General features: G+C 36.6%; 1 protein-coding gene across 8 annotated transcripts in view; it reads left to right on the forward strand.

Annotated features, from left to right (window-relative positions):
* RYR2 (ryanodine receptor 2) overlaps window positions 1–15,946 on the forward strand; it is a 397,519-nt gene that overhangs the window by 159,077 nt on the left and 222,496 nt on the right. For all 8 annotated transcript variants that reach the window (XM_065057819.1, XM_065057821.1, XM_065057823.1 and 5 more), the window contains 3 exons: window positions 2,338–2,437; window positions 5,573–5,669; window positions 15,707–15,781. In XM_065057819.1, coding sequence (XP_064913891.1) covers window positions 2,338–2,437; window positions 5,573–5,669; window positions 15,707–15,781 — 272 coding nt within the window. The remainder of the gene's footprint in view (window positions 1–2,337; window positions 2,438–5,572; window positions 5,670–15,706; window positions 15,782–15,946) is intronic.

Genomic DNA, 15,946 nt, shown 5'->3' on the forward strand with positions numbered 1-15,946 from the left:
AGGTATGGAGGCTGTTAAACATCTGTGTGAGTGTCGCGTTGACGTCCTGGACATTGTGTTATGGAATTTGTTTCATTTTGGTAATTTTGTTGTACTGAAAGTACAAAACCAAGCAGATAAGCTCCAAATAAGTTATGGACAGGCGGCAGATTGCTTTAAAACAACACCGAGATTCTGAAGTATAGCACTGAAAAGTGAGGCAGTGCTGGGATTAAGGCTGGCATCTCTAATGTGTTGGGATTTTTTTCCATACATTTGATGTAATTGAATCCTTGAATATGCATTGACAGGGTGTTTCGTCTACCTGGTCAAAGCTTCATTTTATTGTTTGCTATGGATGATGTCCAGAGTATGAAGACCACAGTTCATACTGTTATAGATGTCAGGACCCCTGCCTTCAACTGTAAATTGAAGGCTACAGCAGGCAATTCAGGGAAGTGAAGGAAAGAACTGCATAGCTATACTCTATTTCTCTGCTGTGGTGGTCATGTGTTGTGTTAGGTCATTTAAATCCTGCTTTTTAAAGAAATAATTATCTGATGACTCCGCTTGAGACATCTGGGTTCTAATCAGAGCTGCAACTGGGGTCAAATGAAAGGATAAAAATAACAGGTGCTCTGAAGAGAGATGTCAGCAATGTATTTTTGTTCAATGTCCTGTCTATAAAATGGAATGCTAATTCAGTTGATGCCATTGGGTGTGAAAATAAGTTCCTTAACTTGTGCAAAGCACACAGTTACAAGAAGTGCTCTGGTGATGGCAGATCTAGATGACGTAGGAGTTACCCTCTTCCTCTTTTGCCCATCCCAATTACATATTTTTCTCGAAAAGTAATATTCCTGCTTAACTGTACTGGTTGAATTGCTTATTTTCCCTAACTGAAATCTCTGTAGCGATCTCAGAGGAAACCTAACAAAGTGAAAGCCCCTGGGGCGGGAGTGGGACTGGAGGTGTTCTGGAGATTGTAATCTCTCAGCCTGATCTGCCATTAACTAGGTTAGGTTATCGCAGTAATGGGAAAATAAGAAGTGAAGGGATGGTTTGTTCATTGAACATCCTCCATGACATGTACTGAATGATGCTGGTGCAGTGGAAACATGGGTTTTGTAAGATCTCTTACTTTTTATGTCACTAGCTGTTTTGGGAGTTATTTAATGAGCTGATGCTCTATTTCTTGTACCGCTGTACAGCCAGAAGATGAGCAGGCAGGAAGACAGAAGGACTCATGTTGCTACATGTTGCTGCGGATCTACCCCCTTCTGACCTCCATTGCAATTTTTGTACTCTGTATGGTTAATAATTTTACCCAAAAGGTGTTAAAGTTGGTCACACCATATAGAAACAGAGACCAATACTACAGTGTAAACACAGAATGTCCAGTAGTTTAAAGTAAAGTTTTGATAAAAGTGTCTAAATGTTGCTGCAGTTGAAAAGTTATTACCTGGTAGGACAAACAGTATGCTTCAAAGCAGCTGCTTATTTACAGAATGCTTGGGTTTATAACCTTACAATTATATAATCTTATGTTGTTTGGCACTTAACAGTGTGTTAGTGGAACTGACTTATGCTGTGGGACGAAGTCTTTTGCGTGGATATGACACGTAATGTGCCTTGAGATTAGAATTTGGAAAACTCTTGTGCACACACACACATGAAGACTTCCAAGCAGAGAAATCACTTGTGGTGCTCACTGAGAACACCTGCCACTTTGGCAGAAGAGAGGGAACAGCGCAATAAAAGAAGAGCACCCATTGAATTCTCAGACAGGAACTGAACCTTCCAGGGAAAGATAGTTTCCGATTTGCTTGGATCATGAAAACTTTGTGCAAGAATGTATTTTTGGGAACTCCCGTACACAGCTTACGAAGTTGGTTACTTGATAACTTGACTTCTTTGATCTGATGGTGGTTTTAGGAAGCCAGTGGCCCACAAGAAATGATTAAGCGGTGAGTTACATCTGAAGTACAGATTAATGTCCCATCCCAGTATTCAAACTTTGCGGAAAATCCCATTGCATATAGAAGGAAGACCACCAGTGTAAGACACCTGCAGCATTTAATAATCAGTTCTCTAGAGTATTTGGTCTAAGACACCAATCACTTGACCATTCTGTGCCACTTAGGTATGTCTCTTTCAGGCAAAGGTGCTGTTATTATTCTAGCTTTATTTCTAATGTCCCTCAAAGAGTACCCAGGTCTGATTTTGTTTCTACTCATACGGTCACTGTGAACAATTTATGTACGAAAGAACAAAGAGAATGTTTGATATTATTATTGTATACTGTAATGAGGTTTTTAGTTAATCCCAAATAAATGTCTCTGTCTTTCCTGGTTATAGCATCTCTCTTACGGCAATGGTAGCTTACATGTTGATGCAGCCTTCCAGCAGACACTCTGGAGCGTAGCACCAATCAGTTCAGGAAGTGAAGCTGCCCAAGGTAAGATTGACTCAAGTTATTGAAAGACTGATTGTAAAAGAAATATCTGAAAAATCAAATTATTCTTCCACTTGTGGATGAAGGATGGGTGTGTGTTTCTGTTACGTAAACATTCAATCCATAAAATAAATATATAATGTTCTCAAAAGAGAGAGGGAAAATTATGCTGAAAGGGACACTGATGGTTTTCTACATATTTTTTAAAAACACTGAACAGCTCATTCAAATCTTATTTTGCTAAAGGTATGCTCATGTTCATAACATTTTTTAGTGGCTTTTGGTCCTGGTTTAAATTATCTCAGATTATTCCGATGTATGCAGTCATGGTTACATGTTCCCGAGACTGAGTAAAAAACATTGTGTAAGAGGACTAGAAGCATATGGTTGGGAAGAAAAAAAGGAGGGGAAAGACAGAGAGAGACAGGCTACAAAAACTTTCAGATTTTGTTTATTTTATTTAATGCAACTTCTGACATGAAAGTACAAGGATCCTTGATTTTATGGCATGCTTGTTCCATGGAGAAGAAAAGTTTGTCAGACTGTGAAGACTAATGGTTTCTAGTTTCCTACAGGATCACTGTTTTAAGTAGATACTGTAATAGGACCATAAGAAGGTTAAAGCTGCAGGTCCTTTTTAACTCCTTGGGATTTTGAAAAGGCAATACACTCGAATTTCAGATTGTTTTTTTTTTTTTTTTTTTTTATCTGGCATATTTAAAAACATGATTGTGGAATGTTCTTGCAGCTTTGCTCATTCGGATTTCAGGGACAGCGTTGGCCAACACCTAATTTCTACGTACTTTCTGTATTTTTAGAATATGAGAATCATTCTGCACATTCAGATTGTCTGTCGTGGTTTCTGTTGCAATCTGTTATAAAAAAAATGCTACTGCATTGCTTAGCTATATTCTAAACTTTATGGAGAAAACCTTTCTGCTGATGAGAGGAGAAAACCTCTTCTTCAATCTGTTGCCTCTTCCTATAAACTCCATTCTTCTTGTCCTCCCATTGCTGGCAGTGCTGGTACAGTTTATTAGCTGACACTCAAATTTGTGCTGCACTGCATCTCTCTGGTTGGTGAACCTTGGTAGTGAGACCTACTTGGCTGTTTGGGAAGCAGAAGACCACAATGATACAGTGTCATGTTATACCCACAGGAAATATATGAAAATTGTGTAACATGATTTCAGCAGCTCTGCATTTCTCTGCATATTTGTTTGTACTTTGTTGCTATACTTTTCCATTTTCACTTTTCTCAGGTGTAGACATTAAATATATCTAAGCATATCTTCTCTAGAGAAGATCAGCTGGATGGTGTCAGGAAGAATTACAGCAAAGGCTTTATTCTAGCAAAACCAGCCAATATTCCTGTAATCAAAGCTATCTCATTGAGAAGAGAGAGTGAATCTGACTCTTAGTATGTCTGACCTTAGCCTATATGCCTCAGTAAAACTGCAGCCAAACTGGAGAAAATTACCTCAAGAAGAGGGAAGAGGAAAATAAAGCTAGTTTTGTTAGTCTCTGCAAAATATTTTGTCATCTTTGTAAACAGAATGTTAGCATACAGGAATAACTACACTACAATACACTCTCTTAATCGAAACTTCCCATTAAAAATAGATTAATAAGTGAAACACTTTAGTTAAATGAAATTACTTTCAAGGAAAAATAATGGATAAATAGTCCATAAAATGAACTAAGATGTTGGAGGCAGTTAGTTCAAAGAAAATGATTTCTTTATATCTGCATTTCTACAAAACCAACATATGCTGAAGTCAATTTATTGTTTAAGTCAAAACAGAGCTTTAGAGTCAGGTCAAGCAATTTTGTTAATTCTGTACTGTGAAGTCGATGGGTGACACTTTAAAAACAAAACAAAAACAAAAGACCAAAAGCTACTTGGGGCAGAACATCTCCAAAATTATGTTGACACAGGTCCATGTAAAAATTCATATATATAACTACTGTCACCTAGACATATCCCTCTGTGTCAAGATCAAGAATCTAAAAATTCAATGCTTAAATTCGCCATGTGAATACTAATTTGATACTGATTTCAAAGGTTTAAAAAATATATCCAGAATATTACCCGATATATATCCAGGAAAAAGATTTCCTGTAGCTTCAAAATAAACCTGTGAAATGTGTACAGTGTGACTGTTGGCTCTTTACCATTTCCCTGTATAGATGTCTTATTGCACAGCATTACTTGTTAATATAGACATAGCTTCAAAATATTATTCCAATAATATTTTTAAAAATATTTTTGTTATAACACTAAACGCAAGGAATTATGTTCCCACATCCTACTCAAATGCAGAATTTGATACTAGGCAGTTCTAGCAAGAAGGGAAGATGAGTTTAGGAGACAAAGGTAAACAATTGTTTAGCATGTCAGACGGAAAAAATACCATTGAATTGTGCTTAAAATCTACTAAGTCTTTGTATTCTTCATTTACTAGTTTATAATACAATATTTGTAGGATAACAACATAAAATTATAGTTCTTTTTAATGTCACATCTCTGATGCAAAAAGACTGATGGAAAATCTGCTATTTTGTTAATATATTTACTGATTAGAATTATGGTCTTGTTTTTGGCTTTTGGCTGCAATGCTGTGGGTCTTCAAATACTGTGATGTTATATGTATGCTCTGTGCCTTAGTTTATGAACTCACATATCTGTACCAAGTGTTTGGGTTTGAAGCTGTGTGTGCAGAGGTAGTATAGACAGGAGAGGAGTTTCCCTTTGGAGTCCAAATAAATCGTTATTGTAGGTTGGGAATCTTAAGTCAAGCAGAGCTTGGAAGGGAAGTACTTCCTTCCTTGTTTCTGGTGGATCAGGCTTCTCCCAAGTTGCACTAATTCTCTACAATCACCCATCTGTAGTTCTCATTCTCCTAATCCACCCTTTCCCACTTGCTGACTTTGAGCTTTTCTCATGTGGCAATGTTTACCTGGCTCCCCAGAGTATCAGATATCTTCCCCATCTTCTGATGCTCTTTAAAGTAACCAAATAGCAACAGGGAAAAAAAAAAAGGAGATAAACTTGATAGTATTTATTACAGTTTGAACTACAGTTTTATGTGTTGCTACATTCTGACAAATGCACTTGATTTTCTCTCTTTATTCAAGGATATCTGATAGGAGGGGATGTTCTGAGGTTATTGCATGGTCACATGGACGAATGTTTGACAGTCCCTTCAGGTGAACATGGAGAAGAGCAGAGAAGGTAGGTTTCCAGCTTATAATAGAACAATAACAAATGTTGCAGAATCAATAGTAAGTGTCACTGGTAGTACAGATATTGAAAGGATATGGTGATAAGATGTGTTACTCTTAGGAAGGAATATTGTTGAGATGAACTTTGGACATGAGCCTCTTGCAGTTTCTTCTCAGTATTGTCCAAGCCTGATTTCACTTACCAGGTGTAAAAGCAACAAGGATTGTTGATAACTTATTGTTGTCTTTAATGACTGTAAAACACTGTGAATGAAATGTGTTGGTTTCTTTACCGCTGTTCTTTTCTGTAATTACAAAAATTTCCTCAGGGCTGGGTATGCTAAGAATAGTACCCAGCCCTTCAAGGTCACTAATCTGGACATTGATCTCAGGTTTATCTGTCATGGTAGTCTAGAACTTCATTTATGGATATTTTCTTGACTAAAGGAATCTAGAATGGAAGTAGAGAAGTGGTGACACATCATTATGTGTCTCTCTCAAGTAATAAATCCAAATCAAATAAATCCAAATCAACTAATAAATCCAAATGGTGAGAAGACTGGCACTGCAAATGGCATGTCTCAGTGGAGTGATTACATGGGTGAATCAAAGTCCTGCTTATTTGCTTTAATAAAATATACCCTCAGCTTCTTTTCAGTAGGGTAGGGTCATATGTTGTATTCCTACCTTCAGCCTGAAGATTGCTAAATGATAATGTTGATTTTGGAGTAGTTTGTTTAATGTAGCATATTTGTTAGCTTTGTTTCCATGATAAAGAAAGTGTTATTCATTCATTTCCAAATGAGTTTTCTTGGTTTGCAAATAGAATTTCTGCCACTATTTTGCTTTTATTTGTAAAGAGAAGAACAAGACACTGGAAGCTCTCATGAACTATAGCAAAAATCTTCTATATATTTTTAAATATCAATGAGAAAAACTTTGGATTTTTCTTCTACAGCTGCTAACCACCCTTCCTGGCTATTTCTCATTTTTAAACAAGTTTTTGACCGCAGAATATATTTCAAAATGTTGAGACTTAAAATGTGGTCAGTTCATGTTTTAATTTAGTTACTATTTAATATGTCCTTTACATCAAGGAGTTTATTGTTGCTATTATTATCCTCACCCTGAAAGTGATTAAAAGATAAACAGGTAGGATCCTATAGTGCTTTCTCTTATTTCAGTTTAAATCCTGCAGAATACCATAAAAAAATGTAGTTGCAGTGTAATTGTAGATTTACAGGATGATTAAGCACTTCAGTAATAAACTTCAATGCTAACTAAAAATCTATCTCTACAAGAGTAATATTATACATAAACCACAATAAATGAGTGCAAAGTATCAAGTTAAGAAAAAAATGATTTGATCTGCTTGTGCATTCAGATGATGGATCTTTGTGTCCCATAACATGGGAAGAACAGAGTTTATTTCTTAAGCTGCAGACCAGTGCCATAAACAGACCAGATTGCTATTCTTCCTGCAGTTGTCTGTCTTTTCCACTGTCCATCTAGTACCCCAAAAGAAGCAGAGCTAGTAGACAACAAACAGTACCTATGTTTTTGTCTTTATATTTCCTGGTAGCAATACAGAGAAACATTGCTTCTCTGTGCTTTGTAAAAAACCAGATTTGATCTTCTGAAATTTTCTTGTTGTTAAGGAGCTTTAATAAACATACCGAATAAAAGTAAGTTTAATCTTTTTTTCACATTCTCCTTTTCTGAAGTTCTTCTATTGTTTTCTGAAATTTTAAAAATTCTTTTTACTTATAAACTAGAATAAAATCTATGGCTACTTTTGATTTTATGGAGTTAGATTTAATTGCTCTGTGCCCCATACTTTCTCCTCTTAAATTATTAATAAATGTAGTTATGGCTTTAAACCTCTATATTTCTGTCTAATTAGGACTAGTCAGGACTCTTGGCTATTCAATATCTAAGAGGATAATTTATGTCTCCTTTCAGTTTTCAGCATGTATGCATACCTTATTTTGATGGATTGTATTTAACCGCTAGTAGAATTGTATTAAAAATATGGGTAAACTTGGCAGGTAGGAAATGGTAAGATAAATTATTTTATCTTTCATTTTAATTTAAGCTCCCTAACTTCTGCACATAAGGCATGGTAAAATATGATGTATTTGGAGTATAACACTTCTATCTGAATAAGAGGAGAAGCTTCTTTATTTGAGGATGCCAGAGCACTGGAACAGGCTGCCCAGAGAGGCTGTGGAGTCTCCTTCTCCGGAGACATTCAAAACCCACCTGGACACATTCCTGTGCAATCTGCTCTGGGTGAACCTGCTTTAGCAGGTGGGTTGGACTAGATGATCTCCAGAGGTCTCTTCCAACCCCAACCATTCTGTGATATTATCTTCTCATTGCCTTTTGAAATATTCTGGTGGTAGATTGCTGTGGTTGTGCTTGGTTTGGTTTGTTCCAGCATGTGCCTGAAGAACAGCTCCGAATGGCAGCATAAAGCAACACTGAGAAGTTCCATCTCTGATATGCCCCACTAATTCCTCTATCTTATTTTAATTTGTCTGCGAAGGCCTCTTCTTTATGCCTTTTCAAATAAATAAAAGATCAGACAGTCCTAAAATAACAGTTTTATTCTGTAATGTCACCTGGTATGTCATTCTGGGAATGAATAAATTGTTTTGATGTGAAGGATCCTCCTCAGCAGTTTCTAAAAATAACTGCTGTTTTTCTCTATTCTTAGAGCATTGATACAGTTACATAAATTTGAGCATAAAAGTGTTCCAAAGATTACCAGAAGTCTAAAATAAAACATGTATTCTGAAGCTGTTTATATTCTTGCAGAACAGCATGTAGCACAGTGGAGGCCTGCAATACAGTGACAGTGCAGATACTGTGTTGGTGATTACAGTACCTAACAAAGTATCCTCCGAAGACAGGGTCATCCAGATCTGCACTGGAAGAGGCCTGAAACACTGGCAGAAATAGCAGTATAAAAAGCTTCTAAATTTCTCTTCTGTGTCTCACATTTTTCTAATTGTATACTGTATTTCCTCACTTAATTGTTGAACTTATGTGTCCCCCTCCATGTGGTCCTTAAATTGTGCTACAGTGATCACTAGAACATGGGATGGGATCACTATGTGTTTGGATGAGGGACTTCTTTATTGACTGCTGAGATGCAATTACACAGAGAGCAGTGAAAAAAGAGCAGTGTTTAGCGCCAGATTTGGACACAGGCAGAGCAGGTATTTGCCTGAGGTGAGAGACTGGTTAGGAGGATGATTTTGTTCCCTCCATTCAAGAACCGAGATCCAGAAAGCTCCCTTGGCCAGTGATGGATAGCCATGGCGTTGGTTGTTGCATGCACAGTCCACTCTGGACTGTCTTCTGGCCACGGGCCCTTAATTCTGGAGGGAGGGGGGAGTTGTCACAGGACTGAAGGCTGCTGAAACAAAGGATCCTCTCTTGCCTCCTCCCTCCTGCAGCTCTCAGAGGCACCCGTCTCTGCAGCAGATGCAGCCATACCATGGGGAGATGCACAGAGTGCTCAGGCTACTGATTGCCAAGGCTGTTGTGTCTTCATGCATTTAAACTTGCAGTGACAAGGGCACCTGGATGGACGGGTCTTCTGCTGCTATCCAGCTGAATTTGGTCAAAATTGCTGAGGAATCTTGGGTTGTCTCTGATAATGCTGCCTTTTATGTAGTGATACTTGGCTCTTGATCTAATGCCAGTGAGACATTATTCAGGGGTTCATGTCTCTGAACTATAAATAGTTTAAGACAACTTCGAGTATTAGTGTAGTGGGAGGCTCAGAGGACTGACAAACAGATTCTTTCAAGAGAAATAGTAAAATAGAATTTTATGTTCTGAACTATTTTATTTTCTTCCCCAAAAGGTCTAGCTGGGATCAGAAACCTTAAACCAAGTTTTAATAATGGTAGTGGCTTATTCATCACACAGAAGTCTCTAGGCTGGGGGGCTCTTCTCCACTCAGAAATGTACTTTTCCAGTTTCAAGTAGATTCTCCCTGAAGTTGTGAGACTTAGTTTACTTTGTAATTATAAAGCATTCCAGCTGAAAGCAGTGCAAATAGAGATGTTTGTGGTAATAAGTTGGTTTACTAGATATTGCAGTAGGTAAAATAAAAAAAAAAAAAAAGTGGTTATATTTTTAAAACACCACAGGCAAAGTGGGCATAACCCTGGTAGTTTTCACTCACTCTGACCCAGATGAAGAACATAAAAGGAATAGGCAAAGTGTTAACTATGTGCAATTTCTCTGAATTAAATATAATTTACTGCACAGTCTAGTTAGGTTTCTGGTTCAAGGACAGTGTTTAAAGACATGTACAAAGAATCCTTAAACTGTGTTTTTATTATTTAAAATGCCTTAGACATCTATATTAAGCTACACCTAAATTTGAAGTGTTATTTCTGGAGTTTTTCATTTCAGATTTCAGAAGCATTATTAAAAAACAAATATAGGTATAGATATACAAGAGAAGGCATGGTATAATCAGTTGGGTATTCTTTGAATCTATTTATCTTCAAAGCCAGGGAAACTTCTGCTGGGAGTCTGGAGGTTTGGTTTTTTGTGTTTGTGTTTTTTGTCTGTGTTTTGTTTTGTGTTTTGTTTGTTTGTTTGTTTTGTTTGTTTTTGTGTTTGTGGTTTTGTTTGTTTATTTGTTTTCCACTTAGAAATCTCCAAAAACTAATGGCAGATAGCAGGTGGAAGTATATAATAATTTTTTTATTATTATTTTTTAATTGGGTTTTAATGCTTTATTATACCACCATCATTCATGTTATTTTAGAACTTAAAGTCCACACAGGAATAGGACAGTGAGTATTCATAGTTGCCAGTGTGGAAGGGGGCCATGAATGTTCCTTTTGCAACTAATTTGCATTTTGACTTGCAATATGTATTTAAAAGTGATGACTGCAGTGCAGTTTAGACCCTTCAGAAATATATCATTACAGAAAGAAATTACTTGTGAGAATGAAGTGCTCCTGGCTTTTGCAAATTATCACTGGAGGTGGAACAGACTCCAATTTCTCAAACCATCCAGTCAGAATTGGCTTTCATGAGAGATTGTATTTATGTAGCTTAATTACAGAATCAATTTAATAATTCCTTCTTTTGGGAGTTTCTTTGAGTTAAACATGTTGCTTTAAGTGTTTTGTAAATTATATTGAACATTTTGTGTTAGTTTCAGAAACGGATAGACCAGGTTTTAAAGTGACGAAATTCAAAATCAGTGTGACTTAGCCAATCCCAGCTCCTTTTCACTTTCCTTTCCATGCCGTTCTCTTTAGACAGGTTAAAATACAGCCTTTGAAATGGCATTACGAACTGGTGAGGTCCGTTGTACCCAGAAAGGCTGGGATCTGGTGTGTGTGAAGGATTATTTATGACTGAAATGTGAACTTGAAAAGTTTTCACCCAGCATAACTCAATAACCTTTCCCACGAGCCTTGAACGGTAATGGTTGTTCCTTTATAAATTAATTTGAGAAAATCCATAAAGCTCTTTAGTGATTGATTTTTCAAATTAAAACCAGAACAGTCTTGCCTGTCATTGAAGGGAGCAGAACAATTTATTTAACTTGAACTTTAACATCATATTTGGATTTATTCATTTGTGTATAATCCAGCTAGTATATTATTACATTATTTATGCTGTATTTGTGGTGCCATATTTATGATTCATTCCAAGTTACTGAGCTTTTTTCCATTATTTCCTTGCTATGGAACTTAGGATTTACAGGTTCTTGAACCAAGACTACTTCAGCAGTATCAAAATGCTGTCTTTAATGTAATTTATTTTAGCATCATTTAATGCCTGTTTATAGACAGTGAACTTCATTGAAATTATTACCCTCACTCTGCTCAACAATAGTTTTATAAGAATATGAATTAAATTATGATTCTCCAGGGGTTTTGGTACTTGGTAAGTCTGTTTTAAGCCTGTGTAATTAATTCATTATTGAAATTGGAGATGAGAGATTTGGATATCAAGCTTTGTTTTTGATGCTTACAGTTGCTTTACCTCTACATCACACCTCAGAAAACCAGAGGAGGAGAGTGCTTGGAACAAGCAAGCGAGAGCACCATCTGGTCAGGGCTGGTGGGGTGCGGGGGGGCTGCTGTGCTGTCCTTGGGGCTGGAATTACAGCCCAAGTGCTGTGAGACAAATTGGGTGGCAAGTTCCAGCTCTAGTGACTGTTTATATTAAGGGGAATTAAATAGATTAACGACATTGTCAGGAAAAGAATGATGTTTTGAATTTAACTTAGAGCCATAGGTCAAACTTCAATGACTTCATTATACCAACTAATTACCCAAATTAAAGTTTATAGTAAAGATGAACTGAAAATTTTCAGAGGTTCTGAACTCCTTATAGATATTGTCATTTGAAATAAAAGAGGCTAGTCTCCTTTTTCCATAAATGTAGAATATGCAAGTAAAGTGCTTTGGAAAGAATAGAAAAAAATCAAGAACTAGTGTTACAGGTATGGCTCAGAAGCTATAAAGTATCCTGAGCTTTCTAGGGGAAGACCAACATTCATTGTAGCTTTGGTTGTCCTTTCTTTTCCTGCAGTTATTTAGTTTTCTCATACGTTTACGTTACTTATAATTTCATAATTAAATTTTGCAATTTCTAAGTTTTCTCTACTGTTTCAAAAGTAATGTGGATCTTCTGTACATTTCGTAACTCATTTTTTTTTCCCATCGTATCAATGGAGATCTGTAGTAACTCTTTGAGTTAGTCAGAGGATTTTTGTCGGTTATTCAGATATCATTAAAAGCAATGTTTCATTTGACCTAGTTCTATCAGAATCTGATACGGTTTACCAGTATCAGTTTTCAGAAGGAATAAAATATTACACATTATACTTCCTGTTCAGCACTGAACTGTTGTCAAGAGTGTATAAAAAGAAATGAGGTGTATCCTATCAAATAATGTTTTTATATAGAGTGAGTACTAATGTTAGTTTGAGCAATCTCAAAGTAGTATACTACATTTATTTTAATGAAAGGAGTTAAGAAATGACCTTTAGATTTCTTAGACAGAATAAAAAGGTATGAGATGGTCGAGGTTATGAATTTAGTCAGCCTCTCTGGGGCAAGGGTTATTATGCATGCTGTTATGGTAAAGGCAGTGTGACTTACCCTTCAGTGACGAAGAGGTATCTTTTATTCAAAGCCACCTTTTCTGTAGAGAAGACAGTATCTCACTAAAGACAAAAGACCTTGCACCCTATTCAAGTGCTTTGTGCCAACTTGTATTTTGCAGCATGTGTCTTGCCCATACAAAGTCTTCCTGTCCATCCTTGACCTCCTTCTCCGGGTTTCTCCTTTTGCTTCCCTGTAGGGATCCCGTCCTCAGCTCTTTTTCAGTCCCCTTCCAGATTACTGTCACTTATTCTTTTGTTGAGGCTTTGCTGCTGCCTTTTGGACATATATCTCTAAAGTGCTCTCACTGTCTTTCTACCTTCACTCCCTCCGTTGCTGCTGTACCCAGTCATTCATGTGGAAATAAGACACAGTCCTAGGATTCTTTTTATTTCCTTTGGTAAACAAATTGCATGGTTTTATTTAGGATTTCCTCCCTTTGTCTCTTTCCTGTTTTCTCATCTTATGTGAGCATTACAAGACTGATAGCTCCCCTTGGAAAGAACAGAGAAAGGAAATAATGGATGGACAGTCACATAGAAGAAAACTTGAAGAAAACGCATGAGAAGCCATGCTTTTAAGTTCGCAATGGAAGGTTGTGATATTTAAAATTACACTGATCCGACTGCTATGTGTAATCCAAAGCTAACTTCAAAAGAGTACTCAGACTGAAAAACTAGTGACAGCTTCTGGGTTTCCACTGTGAGAAAGAACTTAATCCCTGAAAAGCAGCAAGGTACCAACCTAGAAATGAATTATTCTGATTCATTTAAGCCTTTGCTTTGACTTGATTTCTCATACATTTAATGACTTGAAAACTGCTGAATAAAATTGTTGAATTTTGTATTATGCGATTGCAAGAATTCCGAATACATTTTAATCAGCGAGGTTCGTATTGAAATAGGCTAGGATGTAATCAGAATATTTTGACTTAAAAAAAGCCCCTCGACAACATCCCCTCAAACAACCCACTCACTCCTCCCACCCCCAACCCAAACAAACACAACCAAGGTGACATCTGATCTGTTATTGTGTACATATTACAACATAAACCCAGTCTCTTAGTTGCAGAATAAAAATTTGAACAAATGCCTGAAGAGAAGAGAAAGCGTCTGAACAAAGAAGCAGCTGAGTGCAAGATGGTTTAGAATTTGCTTTTTACTGTACGAATGAAGGTCAATTTCAATTAGAAAATAAGACTGATTTTGAATTTTATTCCCTTCTGTGAGACAGATATGAGAAACTTATATCTGTCACCTGCTCCTCCAACCGCAACCATTGCAAAAAACAACTAAGATAAAATAGTGGATATAAGGTCAAGGGAAGGATTTTGTACATGTTTATATATACACCTATAACTTCTTTTTTGTACATGAAGCATATACCAGAGTTTCTGTTTATACATGGCTCATGAATATTCAGTGTAAATGGTTCTGTAAGTGTAGTGAGGAATATTTATTTTGTATTTTGATTAATTTTTCTCCTTTAATTTGTCATCTTTCATTTACAAGGTCTGGGAGTATTTATTTCCTTAATACTTCTTAGCATATTCTAAGATGGATTTTAGTACATCTGTAGTCTCATTTGTTGTTAACAGTACTAAGACATATATTCTAACTCACTATTTCATTTGGTTTTGAGCTATCTCTTTCAATGCTGGGTTTTTCTCTGTGCTAAGCATTCAGTCCCTCTGTGTTACATCCACAGGAGGACTTCGGAAGCTAAAGCCTGGTAACTATTAGGTACCTGATGCCAACCAAAATGGTGGTCCTCAAAAAACTACTAACAAATGACGGGAAATGCCTACAATTTCTGTATTAATATTCCTTAAAGTTATGTCTCTGGCTATTTTTGGCAGTGCCTGATCTTGGCTGAAGATCACAACATTTACTCCATCCATAAGTTCTTCCCGGATCCGTAGGACAGGGCCATTCTCTGGCACTGCTCCCTGCAGTGCCTGATCTGATAAGCACAGTGACAGCAGCCCTTTGCACAAGTGACTCCTTTATTCATTTCCCCAAAGCAAAAGGCTTGATTTTAAAATTCTGGTGATGTCCTAGGGCAGAAACAAAGGTGCAGGAGGGAAGCGGTCCAAAGAATGGCTGCCTAAATCTGGAGTGGCAGAGCTTAATACTCACCACATTCCTCAGTGTTTCCTTTGAAGAGAAGCCAGGTTACCTACTCAGGGACTTTGTGGATCCAATGTATATCACTTATCTCTGTGTAGTATGAAGGAAAAAAGAAAACAACCTTTTTTCAGGCTTAATTGTTTTCTGGAAGCACTTAGGTTTCTGGATATATGCATATATGTTAAATATATATATAAAAATATATGCATATTAAGATTTAGAAATAGGAAGCTGTTAACATCTGAGACGTGAAGAATGTATCGGTGTGGTTGTGAAACTTCAGGTGCCAAATAAATGAATTTTCATAATTCAATGTAATAGTTTTCATGGTTATTTTAGTACTATAAGCTCTTGCAAAACACTGCCTTTCTTATGAGATGTATGCAGTGATCACAAATCTTTATCATCATTGGATGTTTGTTTTTGGTTAGAATCTAGAAATATTGTAATTATCAGGCTTTTGATTTTTTTTCATATATTCTCTCCTTAAAACACTAAGAAAGATGGCTAAGCAAACACTGTATAGATCTTGTTATCAATATCACCATAATGGGCGCTAAAGACAATTAAAGTTTGAGTAACTAAGTCTGAAGGTTTAATTGATTTGAGCTGGTATTGAATCTGACAACCTCTGAATCTGGTGGTTGCAATAGTTGTTTTGGCGATCTTAAAATGAGAGATGCAGTTAAATGAACAAATACATATGATGGATTCTTCCAACAGAGCTGAGCATTTAGTTTGTGCCTTTGTTTGATTTTCAGAACTGTCCATTACGAAGGTGGGGCTGTGTCAATTCATGCTCGTTCCCTTTGGCGACTAGAGACTCTAAGAGTTGCGTAAGTAAAATTTCTCTCAGAAGAAGCAGTCCATTTGGCAGGTCGCATTTTGTGTAGTAGGAGTGTTCCTGTAAAACCAGATTTCTAACTATAAAATCAGACTGATAATACCAAAATAATCTTCCAAAAGTGCTCTATTTCACTTCCATGAAAAATTAAACAACT

Source organism: Columba livia, chromosome 3, assembly GCF_036013475.1.
Source record: "Columba livia isolate bColLiv1 breed racing homer chromosome 3, bColLiv1.pat.W.v2, whole genome shotgun sequence".
In the NCBI taxonomy this organism is placed as follows: domain Eukaryota; kingdom Metazoa; phylum Chordata; class Aves; order Columbiformes; family Columbidae; genus Columba; species Columba livia.